General features: G+C 42.8%; 1 protein-coding gene across 2 annotated transcripts in view; it reads right to left on the bottom strand.

The window, feature by feature from the left end:
- Window positions 1–19,878, bottom strand: part of ABAT (4-aminobutyrate aminotransferase) — a 209,604-nt gene that overhangs the window by 83,299 nt on the left and 106,427 nt on the right. For both annotated transcript variants that reach the window (XM_089692117.1, XM_089692112.1), the window contains exons 3-5: window positions 5,828–5,925; window positions 3,000–3,029; window positions 948–1,065 (exon numbers count right to left, since the gene is read on the bottom strand). In XM_089692117.1, coding sequence (XP_089548243.1) covers window positions 948–1,065; window positions 3,000–3,029; window positions 5,828–5,925 — 246 coding nt within the window. The remainder of the gene's footprint in view (window positions 1–947; window positions 1,066–2,999; window positions 3,030–5,827; window positions 5,926–19,878) is intronic.

Here is a 19,878-nt window from a genome sequence, read left to right as displayed (position 1 = left end):
ATCAGTGAGGAGCAACAGAGGAATATGCTTAGATTAATCCACGAAAATATTAGTATGAGAGAAGTGGAACTAAATTATAAGTGTTTAGTTAGATGGCACATTGCACCGAGTGTGGAGCACAAGATGAGTAGGGAGAACTCCCCATTATGTTGGAGAGGCTGTGGTGAAGTAGGTACACTATATCACATATGGTGGGAATGTTCAAAGATAAAGGTGTTTTGGGGGAAAATCGTCCATTTAATGAGAAAAATTACTAAGATCGATGTTGGATTGGACCCAGAGTTATGCCTCCTTCATATATCTGAGCTCACAGTAAGATCATATAAGGACTCAGGGATTTGGCACTTTCTGAATGCAGCTAAAAGCTTGATTCCTAAGTTCTGGAAAAAAAGGGAGGTCCCGACGGAAGAAGATTGGTTGATCAGAATGAATCAGTTATGTGAGATGGAAAGACTTTATTATACACACATAGATGGGATGGAGATATATCATAAAAAGTGGGGAAAATGGGAAGTATTTAGACAAGAACTCTTGATGAACAATGATTTTTAGAAATGAGACTTAGAAAAAAAAAAAAAAAAAGGGATTGCGCTATATGTATATCTATTATTTTTTTTTTTTTCTCTCTTTTGGATTTGAAAAGAAACGGCAGAGTGGGATGGAGGGGGGAGGGGGGACACTGGGATAGGTGTGGGCGGGGAGGGGCCTTGGGAGGGAATTGGGTTGTGGGAATTAAATAAATTAAGAGGAATATAATGATTATCTTATGAAGAAATGCTTGTTAATTATATCTGATTGAAACCTAATAAATATTTATAAATATAAAAAAAAAACAGAGATGAAGGTTCAGAAAGTGTGTTTTGCTACCTTGCGTATAAGCATATAATAAAACACATAAGTACTTCATAAATATACATATGTAAAATATGCACATAAAAGTTATATACCTATGGGAATGGAAGATATCTGGGAATACAAATCCAGCATTCGATTGCCATCAACATCAACAAGATAATTTCCACGGCTCTCTTCATAATTGCAGAAAAAATTCACAGCATCTGCATTCTGAGATTTAAGAATAAAAGAAACAGCTTGAACAAGTATAACTCACTAAAACTAAAGAGAAGTGCAATGTAAAACAAACATTCATTGAGAAGCCATAAATCTTGTCCTTGGGGAATTTTCACACAGGGATATACAAAAAATATTACAAAACTAAAAAAAAAAAAAAAAAAAATGATGGCAAGGGCAACATAAAAAGTACAGCACATACAGTTGCAAGAAAAAGTATATGAACCCCTTGGAATTACGTGGAGTTTTGCATGAATTGGGCATAAAATGTGCTCTGAACGTCATCTAAGTCACAACAATAGAAGAACACAGTCTGCTGAACATAATACTACACAAACATTAGATGTTGCCATGGTTTAATTGCACATAATATGTAAACATTCACAGTGCACGGAGGAAAAAGTATGTGAACCTTTGGACTTAATAACTGGTTGACCCTTCTTTGGCAGCAATAACCTCAACCAAACGTTTCCTGTAGTTGCAGATCAGACCTGCACAACGATCTGGAGTAATTTTGGACCACTCCTCTTCACAAAACTGTTTCAGTGTAGCAATATTCTTGGGATGTCTGGTGTGAATCGCTCTCTTAAGGTCATGCCACAGCATTTCAATCGGGTTGAAGTCAGGACTCTGACTGGGCCACTCCAGAAGGCGTATTCTGTGCTGTTGCAGCCATTGTTTTGTTGAATTACTTGTATGCTTTGGGTCATTGTCCTGTTGCATCACCCATCCTCTGCGGAGCTTCAGTTGGCGGACAGATGGTCATACGTTTTCCTGCAAAATGTCTTGATAAACTCTGGAATTCATTTTCCCATCAATGACAACAATCCGTCCAGGCCCTGAGGCAGCAAAGCAGCCCCAAACCATGATGCTCCCTCCGCCATGTTTTACAGTGGGGATGAGGTTTTGATGTTGGTGTGCTGTGCCTTTTTTTTCTCCACACATAGTGTTGTGTGTTCTTCCCAAACAACTCAATCTTGGTTTCATCTGTCCACAGTATATTTTGCCAGTAGTGCTGTGGAACATCCAGGTGCTCTTTTGCAAACTTCAAACGTGCTGCAATATTCTTTTTGGACAGCAATGGCTTCCTCCATGGTGTCCTCCCATGTACTCCATTCTTGTTTAATGTTTTCCTTATTGTAGATGTGTCAACAAAAATGTTAGCAAGTGCCAGAGATTTCTGTAGGTCTTTAGCTGACACTCTGGGATTCTTCTTTACCTCATGCAGCATTCTGCGCTGTGCTCTTGCAGTAATTTTTACAGGACGACCACGCCTAGGGAGAGTAGCAACAGTGCTAAACTTTCTCCATTTGTAGACAGTCTGTCTTACCGTGGACACATGAACATCAAGGCTTTTGGAGATACTTTTGTAACCCTTTCCAGCTTCATGCAAGTCAACAATTCTTGATCGTAGGTCTTCTGAGAGCTCTTTTCTGCGAGGCATGGTTCACATCAGACAGTGCTTCTTGAAACCAGTAAACCCAAAACAGGTGTGTGTTTTTTTAAGGGCAGGACAGCTGTCAGCAACACATCCAATATCATCACACAGATTGGAGTCAAGGTTGGCTCACTCCTGGCTCCGATTAGCTCTGGGAGAAGTCATTAAGCTAGGGCCTCACATACTTTTTCCTCCCTGCACTGTGAATGTTTACATGTTATGTGCAATTAAACCATGGCAACATCTAATGTTTGTGTAGTATTATGTTCAGCAGACTGTGTTCTTCTATTGTTGTGACTTAGATGACGTTCAGAGCACATTTTATGCCCAATTTATGCAAAACTCCACCTAATCCCAAGGGGTTCACATACTTTTTCTTGCAACTGTATTTCAAAAATTCAATTGATGTGACAAGTCCTGTGTAATATTTGAAAAAGCAGGTGGAAATACTTTTCATCCATTTTATCTATATTTGTAGCATGCCTCTTACCTGTATGTTGTTAAGCTGTTTAATTAATTCCTAAAAAAAAACAAAATCAAATTCATATTACAAAGTATTTATGATAGAAATGACCACAACTAGAATGCATACAACAGAAATTCTGGAAGCTTACGAATTAAACAAAATAACAATTAAACTTATAGAACTAGGGTCATCGTTTCGAATCCCAACCACCGTACTAACTGCCTGGGGTTTGCATGTTCTCCTTGCCTGATTCAATTTCCTCCCACACTCCAAATATATGCTGGTAGGTTAATTGGCTCTGGTCTAAATTGGCCCTAGTATGTGCAAGTATGAATGTGAGTTGGAGACCTTTGTTTGCAAGTTCCATGAGGAAAGGGACCGATGTGAATGTACAATATACAGATGTGCTCAAAAGTTTGCATACCCTGGCAGAAATTGTCACATTTTGGCATTGATATTGAAAATACGACTGATCCTGCCAAAAAACTGTCTTTTATTTAAGGATAGTGATCATAAGAAGCCATTTATCACATATTTGTTTGGCTCCTGTTTAATAATGACAGAAATCGCCCAAATTGCCCTAATCAGGTTTACATATACTGAAATGTTTGGCCTTGGTACAGACACACAAGTTGACCTACACAGGTTAAAATGGTAATTAAGTGTTAAATTTTCCATATCTGTGGTTTTTGAAATTGCAATTAGTGTCTTTGTATAAATAGTCAATGACTTTGTTAGCAAGTTCTCCCACTTAAAAGATGAGAGAGGCCTGTAATTGGCATCATAGGAAGACCTCAACTATGAGAGACAAAATGAAAAAAAAATCCAGACAATCACATTGGCTGATTTGGAAAGAATTTATTTGCAAATTATGGTGGAAAATAAGTATTTGGTCACCTACAAACAAGCACGATTTCTGGCTCTCACAGACCTGTACCTTCTTCTTTAAGAGGCTCCTCTGTCCTGCACTCGTTACCTGTATCAATGGCACCTGTTTGAACTTGTTATCAGTATAAAAGACACCTGTCCACAACCTCAAACAGTCACACTCCAAACTCCACTATGGTGAAGACCAAAGAGCTGTCGAAGGATACCAGAAACAAAATTGTAGACCTGCACCAGGCTGGGAAGACTGAATCTGCAATAGGCAAGCAGCTTGGTGTGAACAAATCAACCGTGGGAGCAATAATTAGAAAATGGAAGACATACAAAACCACTGATAATCTCCCTCGATCTGGGACTCCACGCAAGATCTCACCCCATGGGGTCAAAATGATCACAAGAACAGTGAGCAAAAATCCCAGGACCACACGGGGGGACCTAGTGAATGACCTGAAGAGAGCTGGGACCAACGTAACAAAGGCTACCATCAGTAACACACTACGCCGCCAGGGACTCAGATCCTGCAGTGCCAGACGTGTCCCCCTGCTAAAGCCAGTACATGTCCGGGCCCGTCTGAAGTTTGCTAGAGAGCATTTGGATGATCCAGAAAAGGATTGGGAGAATGTCATATGGTCAGATGAAACCAAAATAGAACTGTTTGGTAGAAACACAATTTGTGGTGTTTGGAGGAGAGAGAATGTCGAGTTGCATCCAAAGAACACCATACCTACTGTGAAGCATGGGGGTGGCAACATCATGCTTTGGGGCTGTTTCTCCGCAAAGGGACCAGGACGACTGATCCATGTACAGGACAGAATGAATGGGGCCATGTATTGTGAGATTTTAAGTGCAAACCTCCTTCCATCAGCAAGGGCATTGAAGATGAAACGTGGATGGGTCTTCCAACATGACAATGATCCCAAAACATACCGCCCGGGCAACGAAGGAGTGGCTTCGTAAGAAGCATTTCAAGGTCCTGGAGTGGCCTAGCCAGTCTCCAGATCTCAACCCCATAGAACACCTTTGGAGGGAGTTGAAAGTCCGTGTTGCCCAGCGACAGCCCCAAAACATCACTGCTCTAGAGGAGATCTGCATGGAGGAATGGGCCAACATACCAGCAACAGTGTGTGCCAACCTTGTGAAGACTTACAGGAAACGGTTGACCTCTGTCATTGCCAACAATATATAACAAAGTAATGAGATAAACTTTTGATATTGACCAAATACTTATTTTCCACCATAATTTGCAAATAAATTCTTTCCAAATCAGCCAATGTGATTGTCTGGATTTTTTTTCTCATTTTGTCTCTCATAGTTGAGGTCTACCGATGATGCCAATTACAGGCCTCTCTCATCTTTTTAAGTGGGAGAATTTGCACAATTGGTGGCTGACTAAATACTTTTTTGCCCCACTGTATGTTAATGGTAAGTCCAAACTTACAAATTGTTTTTCAGAAATGTTTTTAGAAATCAGTTATAGGGCTGGGATTGACTGCTGATGTAGGAAACACTGCAGACCGTCAGCGGATAGTGAGTGCTGCAGGGCAGGAGAATTAAAAGAAAAAAGTTAAAAGAAAAAAAAAATTAAAGTTCAGGTGCATTTATCTAATTATATCGTTAGTTAAATACTGCTCTCTGCATCTGGGATTCATTCAGACGAGAGTGTTACAGTAATGTGCAGTAAAACAAGAAACATGGCACTAAGTATGTTGAGCCCAATCCATGTTCTCTGCGATGTACGATGCGCCTGCCCCTTACAGCACAATAATACACAGTGCAATGTGGTGCACTGAGTTGGTAAACATGAAAAAGAAGACTGATGTCTGAAAATAGTAAGCATAAAATGATTGATATGCAATATTTCATATTTTAGCCAGCCAATATTTTTTTCTTATTTTCTAATGACTATAAAAAAGCTTTATAATAATGACTATATAGTTCCTTAACAAGTTTTACAATTGTTCACTCACTCTTGATCGTGGTCCTGGGACTTCTGTCTTCATTAGTGGACCATCATATTCAAAATCAACATTCTTTTTGGCAGCAGCTTGACTGATGTATCGGCAACCTAAAAAAGAGATATGTCACTAAAATCTTATGCACTGAATGAAATTCTAAACTTTATATCAAAAGTGGATGATGCAAAATGACAAACCATTTGACAAGTTTTAATACAAAGACAAATTGTTACAAAAGTTAAAAAAAAAATACAAACCTTAAAGTTTGTGCAAATTGTATTTTTTTCACAACAATCTTAGGGTATTACTATCAAGCAACTGAACCCCTGAGGAGAAAACACAACCAAGAACAATCCTTGTCTAGTCACTATTTTTTTGCTGCTTGATTCTAAGGAATTAATTCCAATTTAAAAATATAAACTCTTTCACATGTGCTTGTTTTGTCAGTTCCAGTGTGATCCCCAGCATGGTGCCTTACATGAATCTAAAATCTTCCAAAAAATCTTTGCCTTGTTAAACATTGCACAGACATAGTCCACTGTTGTCACTATTAGAAAGTAGGTCCAAGTTCAAAGATGAGCAGCCATTGATGTAGTAAGTGCATTTAGTCAAGATGTTGCTGAAAAATGTAGTGGGGAAAAAAAAAGGGGAAAACCGTATTTTGAGGAAAAACATATCAGTATCAAACCAAAGATCCTGGAGCCTTCTACAATGGTCCAGTTGGTAATGGTCAAGTGGTATTAAACCCACGTTTTTGAAAACTGCGAACAGGTAGGGCTTTTATGACAGAGGAGATCCTATTGGTTTCTTCTGTCATAAATCCTTCCCCTACTTGTCAGCTGTTATGTACACTCAACATGCATTAATGGTACCCAGTATGTGCCAGAATGATGTGATTACCCAGCAAATACATGGGAGTGAAGTCATCACGGCCTGGTCATTCAAGCAGGCAAAAAAAACAGAACTCAGAAAGAAGAACAGGCACAGATGGAAATGCCTTGGGCCCAAGGTGACACCACAGTGGTAGGGGGCACATTATTATTATTATAGCAATAATTGTAGCAATTTGCTGCCCAGGTGTCACAGGCGCAGCATACAGCCCACTGCCAGCAAATTAATGAAAAGCTGAAACATATAGGCGTGGTATGCAGATATGCTCACATTCAAGCAGTACTTGCACACAGGGATGTATGCGCTGACCTATCAGATAACAGGATTTTTTTCTCTCACCATAAAATCCCATTCTCTGGGTTCATTGAAGGACATAGACCAGTAATATTCTTGACCGTAGGGCTACAGAACCACTTTCATGAGTCTATGGGCCGTCCTCACTGGAGGCAAACCCTCCCACCTATTAGGAATCTCAGTTAGGTACAAAGCAATACACAAAAGGACATGAGAGGGGACGGAGCTGTGTCCTTAAATGAACTCAGAAAAAAACAATATTATGCCGAATTAAAAAAAAATGAAAAATCCCATTTTCTCTTACTTTCAGTGAAGGACACAGCCTGGCAATATTGACCATAGGCACATCCCAAAGCGGTGACCAATGAGGAATGGGAAGACAGAACAAAACAGAAACCAACAGAAAAAAAAACCTAGGAGAAAGCCTAACACCACAACCGTGGATAGCAAACCAAGCGTCCAAAACACCAAACCGAAGATGTCAACTTCAACTGTGTGAAACCCTAAAGAGCTAAGGCCTGAACAACAGGAGTTCAAGTCAACCCGAAACAGAAGCCGAAGAAGGCACCAACCTAACGCAGACCATCGCAGAAGTGATAGAAAGTGAAGGTGACTGTTTAACAAAATCAACAGAGGAAGGACCCCCAATGGCCACAAAAGGAGGCCCCTTGAGAGCTGACAGAAGTAAGTTCAAGCCCCACAGAGGCATGGAGAATGCACCAAAAGTATGTGGCAAACCCCTGAATGAAGGTACAAAACAAGAAATGCACAGAAAGAGGGTGCTAAGAGACAATTGCAAAGGACAGAAACCCCTGCCTGTAATGGCACTCAGGGCAAGAAGCAGATCGATGGCCCACAGGAAAAAGCTAAAAACCAAGGCACCAAGACAAAGCATAGGGGAATCTTGATATTAGTACTATGCAATCCAGATACAATGGCAGATCCTCCTTGATGTGGATTCTCAACACAAATAGGGTGTGGTGCTTTGCATTAATATGATAACCAAATTGTGTATGAATATAAAAAAATAAACAAAGATCGTAATGGCCCAAGTGCATATAAAAATAAATAAAAAGCCTTGAGACAGAGCCGAGTGACGTCATTTCTGGTCGCAGTCGATACCGGAAGAGTTTGGAAGGCAGCCTGTATAGTTTATGAAGTATCTTACCAAGTAAGTGAATTTCTTTCCTAATAAACCAGACATTTTACATACTACACCAGGCCTCAAAATTCCCACTCATCTGCTCACATTTAGCAAGTGGATATAACATGGGGGCAAGTGTGTCCACATCGGAGGGGGGACACGTGCCGCCGACAGCAGCAAGAAAGAATACAGGGTGGAGGGTTGGGTGGGAGCAGATATCTCCTCCCAGCCTCGGCCCCCTGTCATTCTCCTAGAGCAGAGAGCAGGAGGCAGTGGCAAGGTGGGAAGGGGGTTTGGGCGGGAGCCTTTCCTATTCAGCTGGTGATTGGTTGCTCAGACCGCCTAGCAACCAATCACCTGCTGGTTAACTTGAAAAGTTAACTCTGGCAGCTCCCACTCCAGCCCCCTGTCCAAGGCTGTGCTTCTTCCATACAACTCTGGAGAGAGTGCACAGGACAAGCTTCTCCGACTAGAACCAGAGAAAAACTGCGCCTCACTCACTGCCGGAGCTCCTGACACCAACTGCGCCGCACACACTGCCATGCGACTCCGCCCCCTCCTTGGGCATGTACAGATGTGCCGAGCACCCTGCTATGTGACTCCACCCCTCTCTCTGGGCTGAAGGTGCGTATCAGCTCTTCTCCTCAATTTGAAGTCTCCTGTAGGCGGCTGACGAGGAGTATCTCTGGTTGCCTGGGGCTGCTACTAATCATCAACTGTACTCCCAGAAAGGCCTTCCAAGCCCTGCCCCCTTCTATTATTGTGCTACATTTTCCTCTAGTGCTCCTTCACTACATTCTGAGCAGCAGTTGGTTGCTAAGAATGCCCTGCAACACGCTTCTTTTCTCACCTCCCGCCCTCTGCCTGACTGATGGCCACTGATCTATGAGGGACTCTGATAGGGACCCTGATGTAAGGGGGGACTCTAATGGGGACACCTGATATTAAGGGGGTTACTCTGATGGGGACACCTGCTATTAAGGGTGGGGGGATTGGGTTACTCTGATGGGTACATGCCTGTATAGAGCAGAGAACGGGAGGCAGCAGAACACTGGACGAGGCGGGGGTGGGAGCTGCCAAAGTTGACTTTTCCTGACTTTTTGCTTGAACAGCCTACCAACCAATCACTTGCTGGTTAACTTCAAAAGTTAACTCTGGCAGCTCCCGCCGCCCTGTCCAGAGCTGTGCTTCCTCCCGCCTACTGTCCAGAACTGTGTGCATGTCTCTGCATCTTTTAACTGTTTGCATTCTGTGTCCTGGGGTGTGTGAAGGGGGGTAGAGGATATAGCTGTAGGGGGGTGTGAAGGGGGGTAGAGAACATGGCTGTGGTGGGGGGGGCTCTTGTGAAGTGGGGGTAAAGAACATGGCTGTGGAGGGTGGGGGGGATGTGAATGGCGGTAGAGGACATGGCTGTGGGTCTGTGTGTGTGTGTGTGTGAAGGAGGTAGAGGACATGGCTGTGGGGGGAGGGGTGTGTGAAGGGGGGTACAGGAGATGTCTGTGGGGGGTGTGTGAAGGGGTTAGAGGACATGGCTGTGGGGGGGAGGGGGTATGAAGGGGGGTATAGATTTATTTTTGTAACTTTATTCTGCATTAAACATTTAACAGTGTCAGTTTTGGAGATAATTTACAAGGGTGTGTTTAGGTGTTTAGAGTTGATAATTGTTTTGAAGAAATACGTTTACTATACTGACAGCACTGAGATTTTGTTCACAATTTATCATTTCTTGTTCGCATTTATTTTTTATATATGCACTTGGGCCATTACAATCTTTATTGCTTATTTTTTCATATTTATATTCATACACACTTTGCTTATAACATTAATGCAAAGGTTTGCGCCAGACCATATTTGTATATTAATATAAGGTGGTAGGGGATCCAGATAAGTGAAAGGCAGCAGCTTGGTTCTAATAACGGGTCAGGTGGCAGTTCATAGGTCATTATTTATGAATTCTCAACAAAGTAGGAACAAGAGAAGCAGACAACTCCTCGTCTTTCAGAAACATGCTCTCAAGTGCTAGGCCAACAAGCTAGAGACAGAAAGCAGGGTGGAGATCAGCCCTTGGAACAGAAGACCCTCTCAAAAAAAGATACCAGGGACCGTCTGCGACCTGGCGCTTCACTCCTGCGTACATAGGTTGAGAAGACGCAACCCAGAGCTGTGAATATGACCGGAATCCCACCGACCACCATACTGATTAGTAACTAGGAAAAAAGCTTTAAGGGGAGGTCAGCAGAAAAGACTCCGAAATGGACCCGCAGCCTCACCAGGGCAATTGTCATATCCAACCAGGACTCGTCCTGTCCTTGAATACCCCCTGCTGAGACGAGGGACCAGGGGATCCACCTCCAGGGGTCTAACCGCAGGCATATTTGACGGAAGGACCCTGGATGTAAGTATCACTCTCCTTGGTCCAAAAGTTGATGGAGGAGGCAATTCATCTAGTAATATGTCAACATCCGGAATGAAAACCACTGAGAGAGCAAGAAAGTGAAGCACTTCCCCACCAACAGAAGTAATAGACTTCCAGCACCACTGCCGAACTCCTTGCTCCATCCCATTTAAGACACAGGCCATTGCTGCAATGATGGCTGGCTGAATCCCAACAGGGCATCCCCAAAGATGCTCCATCTGACAAGACAGAAAACACCTTATCGCCCATACCTCCAGGACATTGATAGTCAACCAAGATTCCTGCCTGTCCAGAAGTCCTGAGCCGACAGTTGACCTGTCTCTTAAACCCAGCCAGATAGGCTACTGTTCATCATGACCACAGTCCAGCTAAGAGGAAGGAACAACTAGCTGTTCAGCAGAAAAGGGGGCCAAAACCACCAGTAAAGGGAGGACTTGACCGACTTGAATTTATCCATGATAAAGGGAACTTGTCCTATGTAGTTAGAATCATCTTCCATAGAAAGTGAATGTGGACTGCACATACAGGACTACCTCGAAGGCAGAAACCATGAAACCCAAAACAGAAATGCAGAGAGGACCACATGCAGGTCAGGAGCAGACTAGATTTTGTCCGTTGGTAGAAACACTGTGGCCTATGCTGAGTACATAATCAGACCCAGACACTTCAGCCTTATGGAAACCAGAGATGACCCCTAGAAGTATACAAACCATAAAAAAGCAGTAGAATGCACATGGCAAACACTAGGGTGTCCAGGCAGGGGAGAGCGAAAACACGCCCAGGAAAGAGGTCCTTCAGAACACCCCCTCACAGAATTTCCTGTACACTCAGTAAAATCAGGATTGGAGCCAGCACTATGCAAAATGCCCAGGGAGAAGGCACCAGTGCCTCTTATAAGGAAAGATGCACAGATACACAGTTACACATTGTCCATGGTCGAGGACTCCCAGAAGGCTCATTGATGCTAAGAGGCCACTACAGATGGAATTGAGGCTTTCCTGGATTTTTGGATCCCATAAGAGCATGCAGGACCAAGAAGACCAGATAGGTGTGCACTGGTTTCCTAGGATACTGTAAACAGAATGGAGTAGAAAACCCAAACCTCTTATGACCAGAGGCCAAAGTGATCATTCCCAGAGGGGGTAAGCCCCTGACTGCTAGGAAAAGGTCACGTAATCATGAGGGGAATAAAAGAGTGGAAAAGAAGGAATCTGTCAGTTAGATAAGCAGAAACGCTATTCCATAGAAACATTCTGCTGTCAGTGTTCCCTGCTAATAGCAGATAAGTCATGGTTGTTAGGGACGTAGCAGCCACCCGCTTCATGACAACCATGACAGTTACTGGTTGTTAAGGGCGCTGGCTATTGCCAGCATGAAATTACCACAAGCTTTCACTACTAAAATAACGCATAATTTCATAAAATAGCGCATACGGTATTTTAGTAGCAATTTCTAGTGAATTGAAAAAAAAATGTTTTGAAGAACGCTAAGTGGTATTTTACTGCATTTCTTAAAGCAGTAGATACTGCTTTGTGAATGGAGCCTAATGTCCCAGGAGCTGTCTGTCACCCAGTATCTGCAGGTAGATACTTACTGAGGGAGATAAAAAGATCCTTCTCTAATCTAGGGTTTAAGAACAGTGCCTTCTAGCAAGTAATCATCTGGCAATCTTCTCCAGACCCTCAGCCCATTTCCTGCTGGGGCCTAGACTGCAATATTTTGTTTATCTGGATATCTCCCAGCGGCAGCAGCCCCCAGGAGATCTGAACCCTCCCTAGAGAAGTAAGTATGCACTTGGGCCATTGGCAAGGTTTCCTAAACATTTATCACCTCCCCAGCCACCTTCTGGATGCTCCTTCCAGGGACTGGCTGGGGCATGTTAAATATTCACATTGATTATTTGAATCTCCCTGTCCTATACTCTGGAAACTTCTTTCAAATGCAAGTGGGAGGAATCAAACTCTCAGCTCAGGAAACTCTGAACAAGCCAAAACAATCAATCACTGCTCCACTCACTACAGTGCAGTCAAATACTAAATTTAACCTAGCAGCCTAACTAGAGGAGGAAGCTACATATATAATTTGCAACTGACTTGTTTCACATGGTTTGAAGAATGAGGCTACTTTATCCCTGGATATGCTATAACAGCAAAGAGGAGTGGAAAAAGGTTAAACTTTTTTAATCACCTGAAGGATAGCTAAAAGTAAAAATGAAATTGCTAAAATAGAAATACAAAATAGGAAAAAAAACAAGCCTACAACTCACTCATCTCCAAATGTATACTCTAGGGGTAGGCGACCCCCGGCACTAGTGCTGGAGGTGGCACATGACAACATCAAGGACAGCACCCAAGGGGAGTCCTGGGAGACCCACCTCCCAAACAATAGAGCTGGCCAGCGGCTGCATAGATTCCCGCTGGTGTCGGTTCCTGCATTGCTCCCTCCACACTGAAGCTATGTCAAGTCGAATTCCCCAGGTTGCTTGTTCTCACTTTGAAAGTGTAGTTAAATTCAGTAGTTTTCCTCTTCTGTGGTACAGCACTGGTTTAGCCTGAGTTGGCTCATGGCCAGGCTTTTATTATCGGTGTACCTGCCCTCCCTCCAAACATTTTTCTCCCTCAGCATCCATGCGCCTGGCTCAGCTTAGAGAGGATATAGCCAGAGAGGTTTATCTTCAAATGACTATTAACTCCTTTCAGAGCAATCTTTTATGAGTAACAAGTGCAGGTGGGCTGAAACTGGAGCTTATCTGAGGCCTGAAGAAACTTGAATTGGGCCTGATCTGGGATGGAAATGTACTGAATTTGGGGCTTATCTGAGGCCTGAAGGAGCAGGAATTGAAGCTGATCTGAGTCCTGAAGGCACAGGAATTGTCGCTGGAGAATGGGGTGTGAAGGTGCAGAAATTGTGGCTGATCTGAGTCCTGGAGGTGCAGGGATTGGAGCTGATCAGAGATCTGGAGGTACAGGAATTGGGGCTGATCTGATGTGTGAAGGTGCAGGATTTGGGGTGAGCTAAAGTGTGAAAATGCTGGAATTGGGACTGATCTGAGGCCTGAAGGAACAGAAATTTGGGCTTATCTGGGTTAAAAAAGTCAAGGAATTGGGGTGAACTGAGGTCCAGAGGTGCATGAACTGGGGTAACCTGAGGTGTGAAGGTGCAGAAATTGGGACTGACCTGAGGTGTGAAGGTGCAGAAATTGGGGCTGATCTGAGGTGTGAAGGTGTAGGAATTAGGGTGATCTGAGGTGTAAAGGTGCACAAATCAGGGCTGATCTGAGGGTTGGAGGTGCAGGAATTGGGGCTGATCTGAGATCTGGAGGTGCAGGAATTGGAGTAATTTGAGGTGTGAAGGTGCAGAAATTGTAATCAGAGTTCTGGGATTTTTGGAATTGGGGCTTAACTGCGGCCTGAAGGCACAGGAATTGTCGCTGGGGACTTTAGTGTGAAGTTGCAGTAACTGGGGTGAGCTGAGGTGGGAAGGTGCAGAAATTGTGGTGATCTAAGGTGTGAAGGTGTAGGATTTGGGATGATCTGAGGTGTGAAGGTGCAGGATTTGGGACCGATCTGAGATGTGAAGGTGCAGGAGTTGAGGGTGATCTGGGGTGTGAAAGTACAGACATTGGGGTGATCTGATGTGTAAAAGTACAGACATTGGGGTGATCTGATGTGTAAAAGTACAGACATTGGGGTGATCTGGGGTGTAAAAGTACAGACATTGGGGTGATCTGTATGGTGAAGGTGCAGACATTGGGGTGATCTGATGGGTGAAGGTGCAGGGACCGGTGTGAGCTGAGATGTGAAGGTGCAGGAAATGGGGTGATCTGAGGTGTGAAGTTACAAGAATCTAGGCTGATCTGAGGAATGGAGATGCAGGAATTGGAGCTGTTCTAAGGTCTGGAGGTGCAGGAGTTGAGGTGATCTGAGGTGTGAAAGTGCAAGAACTGGAGCTAATCTGAAGTGTAAAGTGAAGGAATTGGGGCTGATTTGAGGCCTGAAGAAATAGGAATTGGGCCTGATCTGGGATGCAAATATAAAGGATCTGGGGTGGTCGAAGGTGTCAAGGTGCAGGGATTGGGCTAATCTGAGGTGTGATGGTGCAAAAATTGGGGCTGATCTGGGGTGTGAAAATGCAGGTACTGGGGTAATCTGAGTGGTAAAGGTGCAGGAATTGATGTGATCCGAGGTATAACGATGCAGGAATTGGGGTGAGCTGAGGTTTGAAGATGCAGGAATTGGGGAGATCTGAGGTGCAGGGATGAGGGCTGATTTAGGGTCTGAGGGTGCAGAGATTGGGTTTGATCTGAGAGAACTGTATTAGGGTGACCGCTATCACCTCACACTTAATTTCCAACTGTATATTTTGCAGACGTACAGAAGGTTCACATATTGTTTTCAATCTTACCATATTTGCCTCACAGCTCATGTGCTCCGGAAAATATGGCATGCTTGAAAGCTCAATGTTTTCTTACTATTGCTTTCAGAATTTACCTTTTCGTAATGGAGTATGTAAAGTTGACATTTTTTTTTTTTTTTTTATAACTGGCACTCTTAAATTTCTTTGAAATTGCTCAAAATGTTGCCTACCTCTGGAATACACTATAAAAAGAAATAAAAGAATGAAAACAAAAGATGCACACTAATTCCATACAATGGAAAATCAGAAATAGTCTCTATGTACTTTTCAGTGTACTTTGCCAGTCATAGGCAGCCAATGTGAGAAAGAGAGATGACAGCACATCACAGAGAATGCAACATCTTTATTTTGCCTACAACTGGAAGAAAAGACTGGAAGGGTAAACACTGATCACTTGCCTGACTATGTTCAAGCTTTTAGCAAACTAGAGCCAGTGCTCAGAATATTATCTAACAAGGATTTCACTCAAAATATTTATCTGCTAAGCAACACAAGGTCCAACAAATACGCTATATTGCCAAAAGTATTGGGACACCCCTCCAAATAATTGGATTTAGGTGTTTCAATCACCTCCATGGCCACAGGTGTATAAAATAAAGCACCTACTGTAGGCATGCAGACTGCTTCTACAAACTTTTGTGAAATGGGTTGCTCTCAGGAGCTCAGTGAATTCAAGCGTGGTACCATGATAGGTTGCCACCTGTGCAATAAGTTCATCCACGGAATTTCCTTGCTACTAAATATTCCACGGTCAACTGTTAGTGGCATTATAACAAAGTGGAAGCAAAGAAGAACAGCAGCAACTCAGCCACGAAGTGGTAGGCCACATAAAACAACAGAGCAGGGTCAGCGCATGCTGAAGTACACAGTGCGCAGAATCAATAGCTAAAGACCTCCAAACTTCATGTGGCCTTCAGATTAGCACAACAGTGCGTAGAGAGCTTCATGGAATGGGTTTCCATGGCTGAGCAGCTGCATCCAAGCCTTACATCACCAAGTGAAATGCAAAGCGTTGGACACAGTGGTGTAAAGAACAGTGCCACTGGACTCTAGAGCAGTAAAGATGCGTTCTCTGGAGTGACGAATCACGCTTCTCTATCTGGCAATCTGATGGATGTGTCTGGGTTTGGCGGCTGCCAGGAGAACAGTACTTGCCTGACTGCATTGTGCCATGTGCAAAGTTTGGTGGAGGGGGAATTATGGTGTGGGGTTTTCAAGGGTTGGGCTTGGCCCCTTAGTTCCAGTGAAGGTAACTCTTAAGGCATCAACATACCAAGACATTTTGAAAACTTAACTTTGTGGGAACAGTTTGGGGATGGCCCCTTCCTGTTCCAACATGACTGCGCACCAATGCACAAAGCAAGGTCCATAAAAAGACATGGATGAGTGAGTTTGGGGTGGAGGAACTTGACTGGCCTGCACAGAGTTCCGACTTCAAACCAACAGAACATTTTGGGATGAATTAGAGTGGAAACTGCAAGCCAGGTCTTCTCGTCCAACATCAGCGTCTGACCTTACAAATGCGCTTCTGGAAGAATAGTCAAACATTCCCATAGGAACACTCCTAAACCTTGTGGACAGCCTTCTCAGAAGAGTTGAAGCTGTTTTAGCTGCAAAGAGTGGGCCAACTCAATACTGAAACCTACGGACTAAGACTGGGATGCCATTAAAGTTCATGTGTGTGTAAAGGCAGGCGTCCCAATACTTTTGGCAATATAGTGTATGTAACTCTTTCCCATATGCCTAATCAACATGGATGCTATAAATAGTTGCTAAGATACACTAAAGTATTTACATGCATATCGTCTTACCATATTTAAACAGAGTCTAGCAATTACACAACATATGAAACAGTATAGCATCTACTGCATCCCAAAAGATTTACACATGTATACCTACAATACGCGATACCTCTGTAAACCATTATAGGTTTCCTAATTAAACATTGCCTTGAATGGCTGCTGCAAAGATTTTTAACCACTTGCCATCTGCCCTATAGCACAAGTGCTGCTACAGGGCGGCGCAAAATCACGTATATGTACACGTGATTTGCCGCTGCCACACACAGCAGACAGTTAACCCTTTGAGCGCGCCAATGTTAACTCCTTCCTGCCCAGTTTCAGTAGTACAGTGTCAGTGCTTTTTATTAGCACTAATCACTGTATTAGTGTCACTGGGGATGTCAGTGGCAGTTAGTTCCCACCCAGTGTTAGAATGCCCGCCGCAGTCCCGCTATAGGTCGCTGATCACCGCTATTACTAGTTATCTAATAAAAAAAATTCCACTCTATATACTGCCATTTGTAGATGCTATAACTTTCATGTAAACCAATTAATATACAATTATTGGGAGTTTTTTTTCAGAGAAGACGTAGCAGAATCCTTTTTGGCCTAAATTTATGAAGACATTTTTTTTTTTTTTAAATTTTTTAGTATACATGTTTTATAGCAAAAAGTCAAAAATATTGTTTTCTTTTCACAATTTCCAGTCATTTTTTGTTTATAGCGCAAAAAATAAAAAACATAAAGGTGATCAAATATCACTGAAAGAAAGCTCTATTTGTGGGAAAAAGAGACATAAATGTCATTTATGTACAGCGTTGCATGACCGCGCAACTGTCAGTGAAAGTAATGCAGCACTGTATCACAAACAATGGTTTGGTCAGGAAGGGGGTAAATCCTCTGGTTAATCACTGAAAACAGTTTACAAAAGTATTGTTTTTATAATGTGGCTCTGAGCAGTTTCTCGTGTTTATAATATGGCAACTAAAGAGATAGTAATTCTAAGCCCCATAGACAAGACTTTTTCAGGTTAAAGATTTTTTTTTCATCATCTGATTGACAAGTAATTGATGCCTAATGTTATATCCCAAACCAGGGAGTTATTCATTACATTTCAGAAGGAAATGGAGGGAGGAACTTTCCTCGGGTTCACAAGATCCTTTCAGTTTATTTCACTTTATTTTCACAATATAACTTATGTGTCAAACATTAGGGTTGCCACAGCAACACAGTACTTTCTTTGATACATCAATCATGAATATTATAATCACCTGAAACTCCTGCAATGGAATCCCTGAGTTACTCAACATTTGAAGATAATATTGCCGGTCATTGACATGGGGGGTTAAGGCAAATGGCAATCACTAAAGGTTCAATGACAAAAGCATACAGTATCATGAGGGTGAGGGAGGAATATCACCTTGTAACAGTTACTAACAGAGACCACAGAAAACTACAAAAAAGCAGGCCTTGCAGCAAATGTGCAAGGTAAATTTATTAGATCAGGGCCTCCTCCTCCACTAAAACTCAAATCCAAACAGCATATAATACAGGGGGAAAAGTGTACTTTAAAGAAAAAAAGTTATAATAAATACTTGCCTAACCCTCACCTTCACACTTTAAGGCAGTGTTTCTCAACTCCAGTCCTCACGGACCCCCAACAGGTCATGTTTTCAGGATTTCCATTATTTTGCACAGGTGATTTGATCAGTTTCACTGCCTTAGTAATTACCACAGCTGTTTCATCTGAGGGAAATCCTGAAAACATGACCTGTTGGGGGTCCATGAGGACTGGAGTTGAGAAACACTGCTTTAGGGGGTCAACATTTCAATTCATCCAGCAAGATTCCTGGGAAACAATGAATACCCCAAATCTAACGAGAACACAGTCCAGTGTAAGAGTTTCTAATAGATGCCTGTTCCTTTGAATGTATTTGGGTCTAAACCTGCTCAAGTTTAAAATGAGCAGTGAGAGAGTGTTCCTGCAAATCTGTTGTGTGCTCAAATAATGCAAAGAAAAGGATTTTATGGGGAGTACAAAAAAAAAAAATAAAAAATCATATTTTCTCTTGGAGGACACAACTCTGCTTTAGAAAGTCCTGGCCAGGGAATTTCCAAAGCAAAGCAATGCTACAATAAGGTTGGCAACAGTTGTCAGAAAATCAGTCTACCTGTCCTAAAGTAAAACTAAAGACAACACTTTTTTTTTCCATTTTGGATAAAGGGCCTATACTTTAGAAAGAATGTTGCCACCCACTGTTGTAGAAACTGTGAAACTATGAACGGATGACCAAATACAAAACTGTAAAATTGAAGCCCGATAGTGGAAAGTAAAGGATGAACTTACTGCCTTGGTAGTGTTTGGTGGAAATGGTGGTTCTTGGTGCTTGATGGCATTCACTTGTACAATGGTTTGCCAGATTCAGTGTGAGATCATAGCAGCCAACACTGCAGGGACTTTATGTGGGCCCTCTACAACCTCAAACAGGTAATCTGTCCTCTGAAATCCGCCTGTGACGTCCAAGTACACCCCAACCACCATGGCAACATCATGCTTAAGTGATGGCTACTAGAAAAGCCATTACTGGCATTACTAAAGTCAGGAACCAGGACGACAATGGTGGTCTCACAAGAGGAGTGATGTGAATTCCCTGAATGAATGTACAGACGAGTGACAGCGCTGCGAGGGGACGTTGGAACAAAACTGCCAAGGCAGACAACTGAAGCTTGACTGTGCTTAAATCTATCTGCTGTTCCCATCCATGATGGAGAAAAGTCACAAAATTCACACACCCATTTTTCCGACACATGGGCTAGTTAGTTGTCTATAAATGCTAGACCTTGCCCCCAACCCAGAATTGGACAGATGGAGACAAAACATCATGTGAAGGAGAAGGGGTGCTTCTCTGTGGACTTGGCAGGATTGGGTTGGCAGGGGTGCTTGTCCCTGCAGAGGTAGAAGGCTTAGGGAAGTTAGGTCCCTTGTCACAACTTCTTCCTGAACAAAAACATTTGTACATGATTTGAAAAGGTAGGACTTTAAGTGGAGGCAAGAAGGCACTTTTTTTTGGTGCAATTTTTTATAATCTCATCCATTGACCCACCAAACAATTGATCTCCT

The sequence above is a fragment of the Staurois parvus genome, unplaced genomic scaffold, assembly GCF_062004578.1.
Source record: "Staurois parvus isolate SC_StPar_1 unplaced genomic scaffold, SC_StPar_1.0 ptg000022l, whole genome shotgun sequence".
Taxonomy (NCBI): Eukaryota; Metazoa; Chordata; class Amphibia; order Anura; family Ranidae; genus Staurois; species Staurois parvus.
Note: the sequence above shows the minus strand (reverse complement) of the source record. Positions and strands in the feature narration are given on the sequence as shown.